The sequence below is a fragment of the Liolophura sinensis genome, chromosome 6 (genome assembly GCF_032854445.1).
Source record: "Liolophura sinensis isolate JHLJ2023 chromosome 6, CUHK_Ljap_v2, whole genome shotgun sequence".
Lineage (NCBI taxonomy): Eukaryota > Metazoa > Mollusca > Polyplacophora > Chitonida > Chitonidae > Liolophura > Liolophura sinensis.
In genome coordinates this window covers 17922476-17943829 of record NC_088300.1, presented here as the reverse complement: position 1 = coordinate 17943829, position 21354 = coordinate 17922476, and the positions used below count along the sequence as shown (strand labels likewise).

The window sequence follows — 21354 nt, the reverse complement described above, 5'->3', positions numbered from 1 at the left end:
TGGGCATTCATTTGACAAGAAGTGGATAAACATTGCAGGCCTACATGTACTCTTATGGAGAGTGGTTCTTAAGAATCCAAAGTCACAGCGCTATTCGGCTTTGTGCAAGAGATGGTGCCTTTGTTGGCTCCGTTATCCAAGACACTCATCTTGCTGCAGACTACAGACCATTGACCAATGAGATCATGTTTTGAAATCCACTTTCCACTGCAGTTATAAAGACCACAAACACCTAGCTGTGGTGTCTTCAGATCATTTGTACATGTACATAATACAGATAAATGTTCTCAGGTAAAGAGTACATCTTGGTGGCCAGATAAAATGACACTGTCCTGTGTAGTCTTACACGAAGTTTGTGGGAGACCACTTGCATGATATACACGGCCCCATCTGCTTTCCCCCTTCATAAAACTGGTGGCCATTTTATGAATGAAAGAAAATAAATCCTAGCATTTTCTTCATCTCAGTTCAAATTTTAATGGATTTGGTAGCAATGCTACCAAAGAGGTCGTCTGTAGAAGGCACCTGAATGCAAAACCTCAGCTCAATACATAATGTACAGAATTCAGGAATTTTGTAAATTATGGTAATGAATATTCATTCAGAGCATCGACAATGGAATTCCCCTATCACTGTACTTTATACATACATGTCTGTAAAACTTAAGCTCTCTCTGAGATGCAGCACTTCTTGAAACCACACCCAACATTTAAATGGTGAATTTTGTAATTTACGGTAATTAATATTCACAGTGTATCAATGATAGAACGTCCCCAACACGTAACCCTCCACTCCATACATGCAATATTTTTTGAGATACCACATACCAAACATACCACATAGCAAGTCTCTAATGGTTAGAGGCCTGGGATCAAACCCAGGTCGGATCGTACCAAAGACTTGACAAACGTTGCAGCGTCTCTTGGTGCTTAGCACTGAGAGGTTAGAGCAAGGAAACAGGATTGGTTGGCCTGGAGTGTGATGTGACTGGGTGGGGTGTCACATCTGGTGTCTTTGGCATGACACTTCAGTGGCGGCAGCACTTTGGCGGCAGCACTTTGGCGGCATGGACTCACCCTGCTAAGCTGTAAATTTTTACAGTTTACATTATTTGATAGGACCACAGCAAATCATTGATAGAACACCCCCCTCCTGATATTGTGCTATACATGTGTGGAAAACCTAAGTTCAATACATGCAGTTCTTTTTAAGAAGCTATATCTGTACTTTGTACAGGTGAGCTAAAATAAGAATGACACAATGAATAAAAAGTTCCAGTTGGGAACTTTACAACGAAAGTAACTTTCGCCTATGCTGAGTAGTTTATTGTCCATTCCTACATTTGTACTGAATTATGGCTTAACTGGTTTATACAAAATGCTCAAGGCCTCCGTGGCTCAATTGGTTAGGGCACTAGTGCAGTGTAATGACCCAGAGGCCTTTCGCCAATACGATCGCTGTGAGTTCAAGTCCAGATCATGCTGGCTGGTTTGTCAGCAACCTGTGGACAGTAGTGGGTTTCCCCAGGCTCTGCCTGGTTTCCTCCCACCATCATGCTGGCAGCCATCATATAAGTGAAATATTCTTGAGTAAGGCGTAAAACACCAATCAAATAAATAAATACAAAATGTTCCTGTAACAACAAAGGACAATGGTTAATCCAGCCTGGACCTGAGTTGCCATTGCAAGTGAAAAGAAACCTCATTTGTCTTACAATGTGTGTGTAAGATAAAACATCCCCTACTGGTATATTCAGGTATCAATCCAGCCATAATCAGTAACTTTCAGACCCGATAACAAAGATACAATATTAAACGTGATATCTTTATTGCTTTTTACAGCTGATATACATGTACAGTATCGGTATAATACAGTGGCCAACACATATAGCTCACAGCATGTCTGCAACAAAAAATCAACTCGGAAACGTAACATTTTCAACAATTTTAAGGAATTTTGTTTTCATAACAATATTCAAATGAATGTAAAAATGTTCATTCAGAGTTCAGTTGCAAAAAAAATCTTCACCATATTGACATTTACAGTTATTTCAAAGCTCTGGGTGTAGCTCTTCAGTGAAATTTTTTAGCATTCACATTTGTTTAGAGCATCTCATGAAAATAAAGTATTAATTTCTCACTTCATATCTGATAGTTTGTTCATTTCAAAAGGTAACTTGTTTCACTCCATATAACAGTTAAATGCAAAATATTTAAAAATAAGATATGTTCACCCACCCTGGTATGTTCCAATCAAGAAAGTTATCTATCAAAATTGTTCCTTATTATGCTCAGTGGGGTCTGATGACAGCTCATCCACTGAGAAGGAAACACAATGGGTGGTCTGTTTGACCTGAGGGGCTAGCTGCAGGGTCATGTCATGACTGTTTTACAGCCCTCTTCAGGAATGACAGGTCCCATGCCGCTGACAAGTTATCTATCAAATTGTCTCTTATTACTTCGTGAATCCTTCAATTTTCTTATTTTACATATTAGTCATAGTTTAGACATGTATTTTTCAGTAAGCACTACATTATAAACAAGCACCCTCACACAGCATTGTGAAATGACATATATGCCAAGAACTGACTTCCTTTTGGATGTGAAATTTAAAACCATATTCTTATAGTTGTCAATTAAGAAACACTGTCTTTCTCTTATGCAGCTCTTTAATTTCGATAGTTAAAGAACACCTTGTTCACATCTGGCATCTTTCAGGACAAGAAGTAGTTGCTGAATGTGCATTAAAACATACCAAAATACATGTCATAACATAAACATCAAAACTACAAGTAAATCCAGAAAACAAAAGTCTGACAAAGAAAACAACTGGAAGCTTGATAACTGTTTCTCTAACCAAATTTTCTGTAGAAGCACATAACGAAGAAAATTACTGTGAATGATGTGTTAAATTTTCCAATATTAACACACACACATATATATATATATATATATATATATATATATATATATACACACACCACAGGACACCTGATCCAAGTCCCTGCTGCTGAACACTTGATGAAGTCATTCAAAAACACGAACAATAACTGCTTGCAAGGAGCAAGGAATATATGATGTTTGATCCAGGTTGGTTTGTCTGGGTGGAACGTCTGCTCACTCGGTACACAATAATTAATGGCAGAGACCAAAGTAGGTTACTGCGTGTTATGTTTGATTTCATACACCCCCCTCTTCCAGAACTTGTCTGATGAACACAGCTGGTCATGAAGATTTCTGTACAAGGGAGATAACTTGCAATGCGAACAGGTTGCTTCACGGAACTTTGTAGATGTTCAAATTGAGTTTAATAATAAAAATTTTGAAAATTTCTTTCAAAAATCAATCCAAATTGAATGAATATGACCAGATACTGAGTTTTTTTATTCAATCAATGTACCGAATACCAGCTTGTCCAGATGACTTCTATAAACCCCTGCAGCGCCATGTCCACACTGAACCATGACTGTGTCTAAGCTGAACCATTGCCATGTCCACACTGAATCATCACTGTCTCCAGACTGAACCATCGTCATGTCCACACTGAATCATCACTGTCTCTAGATTGAACCATTGCCATGTCCACACTGAATCATCACTGTCTCTAGATTGAACCATCGTCATGTCCACACTGAATCATGACTGTCTCTAAGTTGAACCATTGCCATGTCCACACTGAATCATCACTGTCTCTAGATTGAACCATTGCCATGTCCACACTGAATCATGACTGTCTCTAAGTTGAACCATTGCCATGTCCACACTGAATCATCACTGTCTCTAGATTGAACCATTGCCATGTCCACACTGAATCATCACTGTCTCTAGATTGAACCATCATCATGTCCACACTGAATAATCATTGTGTCCACACAAAATCTGTGTCCACATTGAACCACCACATCCACACTAAATTATCACTGTACCCAAGTTGAGTCATCACAACATTCACACTGGATCATCACTGTGTCCAAGTTGAATCATCACCATGTCCACACTGAATCACCAATGTGTCAATGTTGAGTCATCGCCATGTCCACATTGAAGCATCACTGTGTTCCATGACTGTACAGGTCGAACCATAACTGTTTCCACTGTACTCACTCACTACTATAGTTTGTGTCCAATACAAACTTCTCACTGCTTTAAAACACCTGCTTAAATGAGCAGCACATAGCATGCACTTCTGCACAGCATGTCTTCAGCCTTTTGTCATGGTAATGGTAAGCCTATATGAGGTGACATGTATAACATCTGAAGCACTGTTTTCTTTCTGTTGAAAATTTGACACAGATATACTTTGCACATGCTGCGAGGTCCACATTGAACCACAGTGAGCCACAGTGAGCTTGCAGTACTCTATCTGTGGCCTGACACTTTGGATAAAGCTTAGCAGGAAAATAGCCAGTATTCACAGTGATTAGTGATCACTAGTTAACTGTACCTATTTTAGTTGAACCAAATCAGCTCTGAAGTTGAATGTGAATGGTTTGACTTGACTGTGGGAGCAGGGGTGAGAAGCCACAGTGTTAAGGGTACAATACAACCCAGGGTATTATGCTGTTCTTGCCGGGTCTTCCCCAGATAAGCTGGGTTCATCTTGATAACTCACAGCTGAGGTGTCCTGAGGTGTAATGCTCACAACTGAGGAGACCTCTGTTTCCATATCCTCAATACCATCATCTGTGCCTGACTGTGAGTGTCTTTTACTGACACTGTTCTCGCTAACCCCTGTCTTAATAATACTGATCTCACTTACGCCAGCCTGACTACCACTGACATCACTTACACCAGATTTAATACCACTGACATCACTTACACCAGATTTAATACCACTGACATCGCTTACACCAGCCTTAGTACCACTGACATCACTTACACCAGCCTTAGTACCACTGACATTGCTTACACCAGCCTTGCCCTGATCAACCTCACCGGTACCTCCCTTGATCATGTTAGCCTCACCACTAGTCTGTTTACAGGAGATCAAGTACACCTCTATATTGGTCTTGGGTAACAAACTGTGTAGCTTCTCCCTCAGTTGTTCTACACTGATGAACTGAGTCATCCGATCAATATCAACCGGCTCAATGTGGTCTGACGACAGCTCGTCCGCTAAGAAAGGAATGCACTGAGTGGTCTGTTTGACCTGAGAGACGGAGCTAGCCGCCGAGTCTCCCTCCTCTCCGCTCCCATTGTTCAGGATGATGGTCCCGTCACGACTGTGTTTAATACCCCACTTCAGATTCTTCAGGAGGGACAGGTCCCATACCGCTGACAAGGTATTCCTATTTATCACTGCCGCCTGGAAGATATTGATATGTTACATTGATATAATGATAATAAACTATATCCCTGTCATGGGGCCACCAAACATGTTGTGTATGATCAAAATGATAACATTTTCTCAATTTGTGAGAATTCTACAAAATCCCAACATGTGAAATATTAATCAATTTTGGTCAAAAGAAGAAATCATATGAACTACCATATGTTCTCAATAATTTCAGATGCATTTTTAGAAAATGTATACCATGATGCCTTGCAGGGGCTGTTGTCTTAAGTCGTAAACTCTCTGTGGGGAGTAGGGGATTAGCGGTAGTCGATCAGTGACAGTAGTTCATATCTCCGTCACACCTCAGTGAGCCTCATCAGCTTGGCAAGACGAGAAGAGACGCTGCCTAGTTTAGAGAAGACTTAACTTTAGTGTGATTGGACGGCTGTTTTGCAATCAGTCGTTTAAAACTCTGCACACATTGGCAGACCTATATAAACTACAAAATAGCAATTACCTTTGATGTAGTATCAGGTGTAAGAACAAGCGTGTGCAGGTGTTCCAGCTCAGGTAACACATCCTGTAAGGTGTGTGGAATAATCCATGTCCTCAGCTCAAGGTGTCTTAATCTAGAACAGGAGGGGAATAGTAAAGTGAAATACAAGACATCTGGATGCACATGTATATGTACAGCATATACACAGTGAGTTATCAGTCCCCACACCAAAAGATAATGAAATGTGCACATCAAATCACTATGCACTTTTAGCCCATGGCATGTAGGTATCATAGAGCAAAGTGTGATCTTAAGTACTGTAAATCTTCAAACTTTTCAGCCACTAAAGCACTTTTTACAGTGGAATTTATGCATACAGTTGTTATGAAAGTGATATACTTGTGTCATTAAAGATGCAAACTTCATAAAACTGTACAAATTAATTCTCTACACCCCATAGATATCTCACAATGTTTCAAAACATTGGTTGCAGAGTTAGGGTAAGTTGCTAAGGTAGAAGGCATAAAACGTAAATCTATCTGATACCAAATTTCTAATTAACTGGTTATTTGTAATATTATACAGAAGAATATTTGAACACTTTAGATGATTTGATCATCACAGGCTATCAAATATCCCCGCATAAAACATCCATCAAATAAACAAATATCAAATATCCAGGCATGTGGCTTTGTTTTTGTTAGATACGATGTACTGTTTTCAAATCGCTTGGACACACTTGGTGCAGATTCGAACCTAGTATTGGAGAGGGAATTTCTAGACTCCACGCGTTCTCTGTTTTGGGAGCCTTGGAGACAATAAATCCTTGACAACGTTTGTGACTGAGTAACCGGTCTAACGTTCTTTTAAAACCATTTGTTTTCCACCAAATAAGGTGCATATAAAGGTCACAAGTGCAAAAGTTCTTCAGAAACTGGCTACTGGTCAATGGTTTAGTACAGACACCTTCATTTCCTCCACCCCTAAAACTGACTGATATCATCAATCAGTATTGTGTAAAACCACAATCTATCAATCACATCAATTGATCAACCCTCTGTGAATTTGCCAAACTAACAAAGCCATGTGCAGGGTGCTGACTTACTCTGTCAGGTTTGATAGTGCATCTGCCATGCCTGTGTCTGGGAATGTCCCTCCCCTAGACAACTTAAGAACCTGCAACCTCTGACACTGACCCAGGGCACGATACACCTGTAATTACAAAACACATGTCTAGGTGTGCAGAACTTCATAAATGTCAATGCATAATTTACAGAGAGATGTAACAAAAAAAAAATAATAATATATTATATTTGGGCTTCAGATTAGATTAATTTAGGCAAACACCTTGCATTGTAATTTCGACTTAATTCGATCACATCAAAAATTTAAGGACAGAGTTTAAAGGTCACTGAAAAATAAATCAATAAATGAACCTCATCATTAACTTCAATTTTGAGAGGCGAAATGTTTTTATTTTTTATATTTAATCCAGTGACACATGTCAGGTGTCTTGGATAGTTAATTTTAGCCCTTTGTACTTTGAACACGTCCTTAATTACTGTCACAGAAAAGGTGTAATCTAAATCCCACTGTATTAAAGTTATCAGCATGCATTTATATGCACCTCCAAAATCATAATGTTTAAGGCCTCGCCATTAAAGTTTGACCTCATTGAGGACTTACTGCAGACTTCCAGGATGAGCAGTCACTCAGTTCTAGTTCCCGTAGCATGTTCATTTTCCATAGAAAGCTCCAGTCGCTCTCTCGCACCCCTGCAATACCTTTCAGCACCTGAGAATAGAGCAGGGAAGGAATAATGATTTATGGACAATGGTTTCCCAAGGTTTATATGTTGAGTGAATTGATTACTGGGAGGTAACACATACGGAAATTTTTTTCAATTATTGTTTATTGTTGCTTTAAACAATTTTCAGATGTACACAAGCAGTTAGGAGTACCAAATTATCATAGAAAACAGATCCATTTCAATGCACTATTATTTAAACAAAGTGAAATGTAGATGTAAATTAGACAGAGCTCTTTTTAGTGTCTCATAATCTGTCAAAATCTGTTTGATTAGCTAAGTGACAGCTGTAAAGTTTTAAAACAAAACAGATCCTCACCAAAACTTCTAAATGTCTCATACATCCTAGATCAGCAAATTTGGAAACCTTGAGTTGTCCCCCTTCCAAGCACTCTTCATCACCGTCCATTTCTTTCTTGCTATGATACAGCTTTAACTCTCTTAGCACCTTCAAATGGCTGAGTTTTACAAAATTAAGACTACGGCCACTGCAGCAAAAAAAGAGAAAAAAAGTTGGAATACTTACATGTACATGTATCAAAAGAAAAAATGATGAAGAAATGCTCTTTATCAACAAAGAAACAGGATACTGAAGTGACGATGTGTCCTCTCTTAAAAAAAAGCAGGTATATATATATTTACTTATTGTTGTAACGATGGAGTAATATTTACATGCATTCTCCTTATTGTCCTTCATTAGATGATATCTTTAAAGCAGATGTTTACACACTATACTACCCGATACCTCCTGCTTACTCATGCTATGATAATAAAGGGAAAATTTCCCCTGAAACAGGTGGAAAAGAATACCACTTCAGGCAACCATGGGGACCAGGGCTAGTATTTATTACCAAGATAAGACTTAAGTTACAAAGTACCAGTGCTTAAAAACTAAGGAGTTCAAATTACGGTTGGTGCATTGCAGTATAAAAAGAATCAGTGAGTGTGCAAAGTTTAATCTTCCTAGAGCAAAACGTATTAATCGTAGCTGTCTGGGAATCTTTGACTTAAGTCAAGATATCTTGTTTTACACATGAAGCTCTTGTTTCGCGTGCTGGTACTTCATACATGCTTGGCATACTCAAGTAAAGTTAGATGTTAATTTCATAATATAATGTATCAAGAGAACAGTCTCAGAAATATGGTGTCACATGGCGAGAAGCTGGAAAAGAACTTTATTTCAAAGTGTGACTGAATTATCCTACAAAGGCGAGTGGCTGTGGTTACAAAATGTACCCAAATGTCTCGGCCTTCAGCGGTACTTCTTTACTTCTTTGAGGTGCACAACTATATTAAGGCTAACTTTACCCACTACTCATATAATCTAACCCAAACACTTAAACATGGTACATGATACGTTAGGTCAGTGTGAGAATTTTCCACAGGAGAATAGGCGCTAGCCGCACAGGCTGGTCAGCAGTTGGGGAAGTGGCTGATAAAAATGTATTAGCTGGCAAGTACATGTACGCATGAGTATCGCTAATTTTTCATGCAAACCATTCCCATTTGCTCATGTGAGGTGAAATTTAGTTCACATAACCCAAACCACCGTTCATGTCAAAAAAGGACGCCTGCATGCATCTTTCATAGTACACATTTTTAAACAAGCTGTGAAATTTTCTTGTCCAGAGTCTGAATCTCTCACACCAGTAACTTTTCATTAGCCTTTGACTGACCTTTCCCCTCTGACCTGTGCAGAGAAGTGAGTGAGATGGGTCATGCTGATCGCCACTTGGTGTAGGAATGGTGTGGTCACCTCTCCAAACTGGAGTTGTTTTAAGGGTAGTTCACCGAGCACGGGAAACAACTCTGATTCTACAAGCTGAGCATCATACTTCCGAAAATCCTGCAGAGCAAATTGTTATAAATATTCATTTTGATATTTTTCCCCTATATACTGTTCATAATTAATTTTTAAGATCAACCTGACTTTGTAGCTTCATTGATCTAATTGTTGTTTAACGCTATACTCCTAAAGTTTTCATTTATCATGGCTGTCAGTTTTATACGTGGAGTAAACCACTGACCTTGGGCAAGTTACTGACAAACTTCCATACATGTGACGATATGCACACCATATTAGTGAAAGACAAGGGGTCTTCAGTCAGGTCACTCAGCATTAGACAACACAAATTGCATACTGTCAACAAGGCTCCAAGAACAGTGAGAGCGAGTTAACACATATATTCTGGGATTGAAAGCAAATCTTGTGTGTTCTAGCACTTATTTACTAACCACTCCCACCTTAGTAACTGTGTTGCCCATGAAATCGCATACATTAGCAATAATATGACCATTTGAAATAGTCCAAACTTTCAACCATTTATATCTAATGTACTGATGATGATGTTTCTTTGCAAAACTTACCAGAGATTCTGTCCTAACTCTATTAAGGAACTGCACAGCTTTCTGCCAGTGCCTGACATAAATGCCTGTTAAATTTAAATGTTCCCACTGAAATGGAAAACATATTTAAGAATAAAAATGTTATCAATTGGTGAGAATTTGTTTTTGTTTTTTTTTTACACACATCCTCCTAACACGATCATTGTTCCATTTTGCTTTAAATTACATGCTGAACACTGCACATGAGAGCTATTAAACATTCAATAGCATATTTCTCTGGTAAATACAATCAATCTGAATTAAAGAAATATATTGTTCCTTCTATGTATGCAAGAATGCAGGGGGAATAATTTGATCATTATCAGATGAGTCTTACCATTGGTAGCTGTCGAACCAGCCGGTCCCATGTTTTGCAAACACATCTGACCCTGAGAAAACAAAGAGCAATATACAACAAAGAAACATAAATCTATGAACCAATAAAAATACAACAATAAATCTAAAACAACAGGATCTGGAGCATATTGCTTTTTCATTCTCATGTGTGTGGCACTTATTTCTAGTCTCACTTAACTGAGTGTATACATCAAAATGCAAGATCATCCTTAAAAATTTGTCTGTCGGGTGCAACGCAACTGATCCTCTAAAAAAGGTCCTATGCCAAAGGTTTTATTGGGATCTTGATAGCAGAATGTTTTCTCTCCATTTCAATTTCTTTAAAATCCCTATCTTTTTATTAGACAGTCAGGTCAGACTGGACAGAGCAAATATTAAAGAGGAAACAAACTATGTCATCTTAGAGCCTAGAGCTGTGATGGATCAGTTCAGTATAGCCAGAAATGCAGAAAGAAGAGTTAACAGGTGAATAAATAGGATAATGTATTCAGACTCTCAAATGTATTTGATCAAAACTTAACACAAAAAATTGTCCAACTGACTTTTTTGGAAACTTCCTGTCATTCTACCAAAAAGGTAAGAAAGTGCTGGTGGCTTTGTAATACAACACATAGCACTTTATCCTCTCTGTTTCACATAATACATGCATATGCACAGTTGGATTTGTACCATGAGAACAGAAACTACAACAAACACGCATAGGTAGTAACTGTGAAGTTGTCATATTTCAAAATTTTTCCTCATGTGCAAAATGTGTTCTATATTTACTATTGCCTTAACTATATTCTCTTGATGCAGAGATAAAATGACACACTTGGCATGGTGTATTGTATCGTATGCCTGATCAAATACTCAGAGAATATTGCACAGTGACGGTTGAATACCCTAAATATTGTTCAATGAAAGGTAGAAATGACACCCACAAGACACTAGTGAGAGGTGGAAATGACACCCACAAGACACTAGTGAGAGGTGGAAATGACACCCACAAGACACTAGTGAGAGGTAGAAATGACACCCACAAGACACTAGTGAGAGGTAGAAATGACACCCACAAGACACTAGTGAGAGGTAGAAATGACACCCACAAGACACTAGTGAGAGGTAGAAATGACACCCACAAGACACTAGTGAGAGGTGGAAATGACACCCACAAGACACTAGTGAGAGGTAGAAATGACACCCACAAGACACTAGTGAGAGGTGGAAATGACACCCACAAGACACTAGTGAGAGGTGGAAATGACACCCACAAGACACTAGTGAGAGGTGGAAATGACACCCACAAGACACTAGTGAGAGGTAGAAATGACACCCACAAGACACTAGTGAGAGGTAGAAATGACACCCACAAGACACTAGTGAGAGGTAGAAAATGACACCCACAAGACACTAGTGAGAGGTGGAAATGACACCCAACAAGACACTAGTGAGAGGTGGAAATGACACCCACAAGACACTAGTGAGAGGTAGAAATGACACCCACAAGACACTAGTGAGAGGTAGAAATGATGAATCACCTGACACTTCGCGTTATCATTTCTACCTATCACAAGAACAATATTTATGGTATTCAACCTTCACTGTGCAATATTCTATTTATTATTTATATCCTGACATTTTCTCTACATGTATATAAATGCGTATCAGTTTATCTGTTACATCCATGAAAACAATAAGCAATGTGCCGTCTTATTTCTTATTTCTGATTCTATTAATACGTGCGGCAATTTCATTAATGTCCGCGCTCACAAAACCTTTCTTCAGTTTTGAAATGCTGTCTGTAAGTAATTATACATGCTGAAGAATTTCTACCTCTTTTTTAGGCGAACTATATACTAGTATTGCGTGGAAGTGCACGGCCTTGTGATGCAGTCCACTAAGGGTCAAGGTCTCCAGCAGTGTAATAGCAAAATGTAATAACAAAAGTGATATCTTACTAGTGACAATATCATTTTTATCAGTTAAGGAAAAACTGGGACTTCACAGTTGTATAAATAATAAAAAGAAATGGTCTGCTTCATGTGGAGATAAACGGATACTATTTTGGTAGGTTTTTTGTTGGTCCCAATTTGAACACCATGCAATACAATATTTAATACTGAAAAACAAATATCCTAATTTTTCAAGCTTTGAACCGCCTCTTTCACTAATATTTTGAAACATTCTGAGAGAGCTATGGGGAAATACTTTGCAGTTTTATGAAGCTTGCATCTTAAATGACACAAGCAAATCATTTCAGCGTCATTTTCATAATTAGTCGATGAAAAGGCTGAAAATTTACAGTAGTACCAAAAAAAGTACTCTTTTTCAAGGACATCCAAAATTTTGAAAAGCTTTCAACAAAATTGAAGTAGTTTTACGAACCAATGGGAACACTATCATGTTAAATGCCACATAACTTCATGAAGCGAAAAATCACATCAGTAACACTGCCCAACAAAGAACCTTATCTCCATGGATACAGCACAAAGAGTTCAGACTATACCTCAGCAGATCTTTGACATGTAAATGTGTGAAAATCCGCTGCATAGCCTCATAGCCGCTCCACAGATTCCTGAAATGGCAGATCTTGAGGTTGCGTTTGGGTTTACTCGTAGATCTGGAGTCCATCTTACAGGGCACAGAACCATCTGGAGCTTTGTCAGTTTTACTAAGACTGTCTAAGGCACTGGGATCTGCCTGTACAAGCTTGAGGCTATTGTTCTGACTGTCCCCAGACACCTTAACCTGCATGTTCAGTGTGGAGGAGGTTCCAGCCAGCAGAGGGATGGTGTGGGCAGGGAGGCACACCTTCACCACACCATCATGTGACTTCATGAAGCAGGACGGAGGCGCCACTACCTGCACATTATTGATCTTCAGTGCCAAGGGCTGTTTGAGGTTAAGACGACTGACCACAGCAGAAGGAAGGGTTAACAGTTGGGCGGGGGTGGATTTATTCTCGTCCTCAGTCACTACCTCTCCACCCCCGCCCTCACCCCCACCTCCACCACCTGGCTTATTGGGGTCCTTCAAGGTTTTGGTCACTAGGGTAGCGTTTGACACACTGATCGTGGAATCCTTAATCGAAGATGCTGGTGGGCTGCTGACAGTTGGCTTGGTCAAGTTAAACACAGAAACACCATTTTTGAACAGCTGTGGAGGTTGAGGATGACTGGCACTAGACATGCTTGTGGGTCCAGAAGGTGGCTTTGGGATAGGGGCTGGGGTAAGCTTAGGAAGGGCGCCTATTAACCCAGAAGGTGGAGTGGGCACAGACCCACTGGGCATGTGGCTTGTCAGTTCTGGGGGTTTGATGACACTGGGCACTGGCGAAGAGGTCACAGTGACTGGGGCGACTGGACCAATAAGAGAGACACCCATAGAGTTGATAAGAGGGACTGTGTTAGCCCCTTGCGGTGACATGGGTATCAGGAATGTCTTCACATTGCCGGCAGCATTGGCTGCTCTGTTTGTCATGACAGCTGTTGGGACTGGCGGGGTGTTGTTGAGGCAGTTCCTGAGGGCGGGCATGGCAGTGCTCGCTGATGGGGTGGTTATCAGTGTCACCTTGTTATTGGTGTTTTTTATGATCATCCTCGGGGAGGCACTACTGACCGTCCATGACGAAGAGGGACTTGACGTGTTCCTCACAGTCTGTACAGTCGCCAAGGGACTGGTAGTTGTCACTATCTTTCCACTGCTCTGACATCTCTGTGAAGACAAATGTTAATGATGTCATTCATGGGTACCAAAAGATAAAACTGGACATCAAAATTTATTATTATATCATTAAATTGTTTTTGTATTTATTTATCTATTGCATTATCAGTGGTTGGTGTGATAGCATAGCACAATGACTCAGGAGCTCCTAAATAAAATTATAGCATCAAATGACTTTGTACTGGGGCTGCTTCTAGAAAGAGTCAAGTCATATAAAAGGTATATTAAAGGTATCAAAGGTCTTGTATGTCATGATGATGACATACAGCTTCACTGTGAGCTAGCGCTTAGTATAATTTCAAGATAGGCCTATGACAGCCCCCAGGTACTTATGAAAAAGCAAAGGCCCACTTTTAATGCACTTCCTAAATGTGTTTTCAATTTATTGCATAACACTGCCTTTATGACAATGTATTCCTGCAATAATTAACTTTGATGTAAATTGTTACATATCTAATATATGAAAAAATAAAATCCATTCACAAATTTCTTGATACAATAAAGTACTCTGGGTGCAAATGATGCAAAGGATGTTAATCATAAAAGTTAGTTATTTAGTTAATTGTTTCGAGGTATGACAAGACAAATGTCTCTTACCCTGCAGATGAACATAGCTGGTCTAGGGAGGCCCGGGAGATTAACACACTGGGGGTGGAAGAGGCACATACACATGGCACACTGGAGGTCTGGGGGTTCACCTCCTCGCCCTGGACAGTCCAGTCCACACAGCTGATCCACTGAGCTCCCCACCCTGAGGTCATACAATTGGTAAGAAAAGTTAAGTACTGCCACATAACAGTATGGCTAGCCTGGTACATGTTTAAATTTACAAATATCGCCCAGAGTTTAGCTTGTATGCAAAGCCCATGCTAAAAACACAAAGACCCCTTGGCCCACATTCAAAAAAACTGCGCAAATCAATTCTTCGTAACTTCACCATATTTCAGGGGTTGCCATGTGAAAAAACAACTAAAATTATATAGGGGACAAACCAAACAAGAAACATGCATGTTTGAGGGAGACAGTGAAAAATTAGGTGGAGTTTTATTGAGGATCTACTGACTGAGCACACAAACCTAAGATACATGTATGATAACCAATCAAAACAACAAGGGGAGATAACTTACGGTTTATCACTTGGAGAGCGCATGACAGGCTGGTTGTTCCATTTGGCGGCCTGGGTGGTACTCTTGCGTGCCACCGCCTTAACTTTCTTGGGTGGGACTACGACCACTGTGGTTGATGATGGGGGTTTCACTTGGACCGGAGACACTGGGGATGGCTGTTCGTAAGGCTCCTCCTTACCCTCTCTCTCAAGTACCACCTCAGGAGGGGGAAGGTTCTTCTCCGGGGGCATCATGATCACTTCATACTTCCTGGGGCGCCCTCGTTTCCTCTTCCTGCCCCCACGCCCAGGTGAGTTTGTCACTACAGGTGTTTTAGCAGGGGATCGTGACATGGAAGAGGATCTTCTGCCAGCCCCACGTCCAACTGATTTACCTGCTTGACGTACCATCTCGAGTGGAGGTTTATGTATTGGTCGTCGAATAAACGAAAAATTTGCCTGGGTCATTTCTGAGCCAGACTCAAGCACTGCAAAACATGACAGAAAAATAAAACCTCTGTTCGACAAAACAATAAAATAAAACAAAATAAACAAGGAATTGAGGACACACGATGTTCAATCCTTTACTGAACATTGGTTATGGGTGAGAGTACTTAGGATTTCTAATGGAATGGGTAGCATATTGTGGCACAAATGATAAAATGGTTGACTGTGCCAGGAGTTGACTACACAAATATGCACCCTGTGTCAGTATTAACAAGCCAAGAAAAACTGATGAAATGTGCAAACTGGCACAAAAATTAGATTTTTAATGCAATAATAAAGGTCACAAGTTTTATGAAACTTTTCACAACTTTCTTTGCAGAAAGACACAACAGATTTGGGCACCAATGAAATGAATACCCTTTATTCTTCAGCCCTCTCCATTAGATAAGCCAGAGGAAACTGAATTAATCTAATTGAAAAGCAACAATTTAAACAATCAGTTTAAAACACTAGCAGGATGTCATTTTATAAAAGTACATATATATTAAAGTTAATAAATAAAAGACTGAAGAAGACAAACTTACAGTAATTGGCAATCATAATCTTTGATCTCTGCAAGAAAATATAAATAAGTAAACATGAAAACATTAAACAGAAAAACAAACAAAATCAATTCAAGTTTACTCCTAATAACTGCCTTATGGTAAATGGCTTTAGTAACATATCTAGATATTAAAAAAGTACAAGTATTATTAATATCAAGAATCACAATCTTAAGTTATCTATTTTAATTATTCTCATTTTCTTCTTTTATCATGACTTTATATAATGCTTTTATGTTGAATTCTTATTATGGGATGTTCTTGAAGGCACATTCAACACTTTGTTCTTTGATCTATCAATCTGATCTTTCAGAAGGCACAAGCAAAAAATTTGATCTACAAGAAGGTATACCTAAAAAAATTAGATCTGTAAGAATACCTGCCCAAAAATGCCCATCAAAGAAATCTGATCTACAAAAAACCTCATCTGAAAATTAGATCTACAAGGATGCCCACCCAAAAAGACACACCCTAGAAACTTGACCTACAAGAAGCCATACCCTAGAAATTTGACCTCCAAGAAGGCACACTCTAGAAATTTAATCTAAAAGGCATACCCTAGAAATCTGACCTCCAAAAAGGCACCCTCTAGAAATTTAACTTACAAGAACGCATACTCATGAAATTTGTTTTTGAGATAACACCTGAAAATCTGAACTTGAGGGAGGTACACCCAAAAATCTGTTCTTGACACAGGCACACCTACCCCAAGAAATTTGTTCCTTCAGAAAGCACAACCAAGAAAGTTTTTCCAGACAAATATCAAAATGTCTTGGTGATCACATATTGCAAAAGTACAAAACTCTTGATGAAGAATGACACAGAGATTTGGTGTGAATTATTTGGATCACTGGCCTTAGAACTTGACCGTGTATCTGTTAACAACAACATTGTGACAGTCACATACCAGTTTTGTGCCCTCTGGGGTGAAGTAATAGACGTCTGCGGGCTTCCTCTTGGGCTGGCCAGATTTACTGTACTCCTCATATATGCCCCTTATAACCAGCTCACGCTTCCAGCCTGATGGCAAACAAACAGTTAGTCTAGTAATCAGTGTGGGGAGGGACTGCGATTAGTGGTCAGTGGGATAAGGTTAAGGGCCAACACTACTAGAACTGCTTTACACTTAAATGGAGATTTTGCACGTGAGATTTTATATCACTTTCAGTGCCAAAATTATCAAAGGTATTACTACATAGTGTTCTGAGAAATGTACATTTGCATAATCAAAGAAACCAGAGAACATGATTAAGAGGAAATAATTATTTCAATTCTAGAATTATTAAAAGTGCACTTACTGTATTTCACCTTAAGTTTAGCATTTTTCAAGTGACACATTTTGTTTTATTCTGATAGATTTCTCTAACTTATAGGACCATTTAACAGATTTTTGATACGTCTAATTAATTTCTTGTAAAAAAAGGTGTTGGAATCACCATTGGGATCCCAAGTGTTTTATGTGCTTCTGAAAGTTTATTTATATATACAAAACTTGAGATGACAATTTACTGTTGTCTTGTAACAGATGCTTTGAAAATCCTGGAATCTGTGTTATAGTAACATATTTATAGTGACATTCAAACGAAGACATTATTTCTTTACACAACTGTATTTGTACTTACCATGCTTGAAGGGAACAGCAAGGAGTTCAGGATCCCCATCTAGCTCGCGATTAGACCCTGAAAAAACACAACAAAAGACTGGTACTTCGGCAATTCGCAAATTAATAGATCATTGAATATGAGAATGCACTTTCTATTTCTGACAACAAACCCTGACACAACACAATCTATGAAAAGTTTAAAATTATTATTTTATATATTTATTTCATTGGGGTTTTATGCCGTACTTAAAATTGTTTCACTTATGCGATAACTGCCGGCATTAAGGTGGTAGGAGCAGAGTCCGGGCCTCAGGCTATACCCATAGCCATGTGCAGGTTGCTGGACTACCTTCCCACATACAACTGAGGAAGAAGTCAGCATGAGCTGGACTTTGACTCACAGTGATCGCATTGGTAAGAGGCTCCTAGGTGATTATGCTGCGCTAGCACGCTAACCACTTGGCCAAGGAGGCCCCACATAAATATTTGTCTATGTACATGTACCACTCTAACTTCATTTACCATATTCGTCTTTCCATACTACATTCTGCCCAGCATTAGATTTCCTCTGCTTTTTTGCCTTTCTCCTTTCCACTTCCTCTTCTTCCTCATCGTCGTCATCATCATCTTCCTCATCTTCAATATCCTCCCCAGCATCCTCCTCATTACACGACTGGCCCAGCGTCTCTTTGGTAATTGACTCACACAGCAAGGTCAGGGTGGTACCCCCAATGTCCTCCTCATCCTTGTCCAGTTTCTGTTTCTTCTCTGGTTTTTCTTCCTGATCCTCCTCACCAGAGCTTTCTTCCACACTTACTTCCTCTGTCTGACACTCCATCTCATGAGATGCCTGACTTGTGGCTCCTTTCACTTGTGTCTTTGTCACCTTCTCCTCACCTTGCAGTTTCCCATGTTCCTCTATCACCTTACCCTCTCCTCCAGTAGGGATCACTGGATCCAACTCTTCCTGCTTTACACTGCTTTTGACAGACATCTCACATGCATTATCATTCGTCATCTTGAAGGTCTGGGCTGATTCCTGGCCTTTATTACCTTCATCACCACTCACGGTGGATATTTCAGGAGGACCACTGACTGTCTCCTCAGTCTTACTCCCACCGGTAGCAGTTTCATATGGAGCACTACACGTGTCTGAATCACTTTTCTTATCATCAGTGTCTGCAGCAGGTTTTAACTTTAAACCATCTTTACTGTCAGCTTCCAATTCACGGGATGATTGTTGATCACTGTGGAAGACACTGGCCTTTGTCTCACTATCGGCCTCTTTCCCTGAAGATGTGTCAGTGTCATGGGATAAGGATTTGGTGTAGCCATGTTCCTGGACTGGAGCACTCCTGGAATGGTCAGAAGCACCCTGAGACTCGTCCTCCATAGTCTCCTCCTCAGAATCGCTGTTTTCCATGTTCCGAATCTGGAACTTGTTAATTTGGGATGTCTCTGTGCCGTCTCCAGCAAAGTGGGTGATGGGTGTAGATGTGGAGAAGGTTTTCTTCCTGCCCAATGGTGTGAATGGTAAATAATTGTCCATATGTAAAGAAGAAAGGTTAGAGCTGTTTTTGTCCAGAGGTTGGTTATTTATTCTTTTGAGGTCCAGTAAATCATCTTTACTCTTCATTCCAGAGAGGGCAGCTTGTTTAAGCATCTGTTTAGCCATAATGAATCAACATGATCTTCTCAGTTAGCAGAAGTTATACATGTACATACATGCACTCTGAAAGAAGGAAAAAGGCAGATCATGAATGTTCATGTAATTGTTTGAATCTCACATGCTCATAAATATAGATAGTATAGATAGTTCAGAAATACATTATACCGTTTTGTAAGGTGGCATGTTTGCAAGGTGTTTTTTCAAGCATATTTTGAAGGCCATATTGGGTGTAGACTGATAAAATTACACTCTTTGTGAAGCCTTGAAGTTGGCTTATGTAGAATTGTCTCCAGAATCAAATTAAAAATGTGCATAAATTGCACTGAAAGATGCTCTTTCATATGCGCACAGGTTGAGGAATCTGGGTATATTTACGAAAACTGTCAAGAAACAATGGTCACAATGTTTTGTTTTTTTTTGCAAGTTAAAACATAAACTATAACAACCATTATTAATGAGAAGAATGTTGGATAAACTGTGAAACGAATGATTATACATAGGTAGTATGTAATCCAACTTGAGGTCAAAATGATATATAATAAAGAGCATACTGGTATGAGCATTTAGACGACCTCTTGAAAAAACACTTATCAGAAAGTAGATCAATGGATAAAAATAAAGTGTAATAAAAAAAATTAGTATAAATTATCCCGATCTCACAAACATTTTATATTTCCCTATCCTACTGATCAAACTGGTGATGGAACAGGTGTTTTATAAGAAAATGTCAAATTTATTAATATCTAACACTGGATAACTGTGCTTATTTAGAGTTTTAAGAGTTTTAATTTGACATCATGTTAGAAAATACCTGTTCCATTATTCGATCAGTATGGTAATATAAACTCGATCAGTATGATAATATTCATATAATCATAATGATCGAAAGATAGAACACGATCATACTGATTGAATGAATCAAATAAAAAAAATTCAATAACTAAACGCAGTTACCATGTTCCAAATATTAGTAATAACGACCAGACAGCAATGTACTTTAAACTACCTTTAGCATCCCGAAGAAAATACATTACCCAAACCAATTTCAAAAATAACAAACGTCAAAAAAAAAAAAAGAAAAAAAAAATTACAAAATTATATAATGCAGTTGTTAGCGATAATCGCAAAAAATTATTCTAACAAGGAATGAAAAAGTAGATTCTGAAAAGGATTGGCCTTAACTGGACCAATTGTCAATCATTAAGTCCAGTGGGTGGAGTTAACTTAGCGTGCTGCCACCTGGTGGCAGAAGGATGATACAGAAGCAGCCATTTCCATTGAGAACGTACAATTAAATTTAGAAATCGCATCAAAGAAATACGCTGATGCGCAATACGAAAACAGTATGCAGTCTGATGTGCATTAAGCTTGGCAGTGGTTAACTGTTAAGTGGTCCATGCTCCATCATACATTAGAAGCAATATTAGTTCTATGTTATTGATGTTGGGCTTCATCACATGTATGTATGTTATCTTACAGTACATGTATATAAATATACTGTCACAATATGCGCTTAATGGCCATTGAAAGACTTATTACTAACTGCAAAAATGTCAAGGCAGACTGACAATTCACTATTCCAATGCACACGTTTCTTTGAAACTAGATCAGAAGTTGAAGGCTTCACACGTTTGTAACACTCAGTCAAGAAACTGACCATGCCTGTGCGAGCACACTACTTTCTCTGATCACCTTCACTCACTCTTCTAAATACATAAATATTCTTACATCAGTTTTAACCGATCGACAAAGTCTATTAGATCCACAGATCACCTCGCTCAGGCTGTTTGATTGGTCGTCTTTGCAGTAAGCTTCGGCTGAAGCCAACAACCATCTACTCGACGTGCAAACAATGGCAGCGCACACGATGGAGGAGAGTGCCCCAAGGGCCGTAACTCGCTCAC

General features: G+C 39.1%; 1 protein-coding gene across 1 annotated transcript; it reads right to left on the bottom strand.

Moving 5' to 3' along the window:
- Positions 1-3009: 3009 nt before the first annotated feature.
- LOC135466530 (uncharacterized) lies at positions 3010-21304 on the bottom strand. Its single transcript, XM_064744066.1, has 16 exons — positions 21179-21304; positions 18304-19513; positions 17801-17857; positions 17086-17198; positions 16161-16188; positions 15152-15617; positions 14622-14775; positions 12808-14015; positions 10300-10351; positions 9945-10031; positions 9254-9423; positions 7897-8065; positions 7457-7564; positions 6876-6982; positions 5792-5903; positions 3010-5304 (listed from the first exon to the last, which is right to left on the bottom strand). The coding sequence occupies exons 2-16, from the start codon at positions 19454-19456 to the stop codon at positions 4555-4557; spliced, it is 4734 nt and encodes a 1577-aa protein (XP_064600136.1). The 5' UTR covers positions 19457-19513; positions 21179-21304; the 3' UTR covers positions 3010-4554.
- Between the last annotated feature and the right edge of the window lie 50 nt (positions 21305-21354).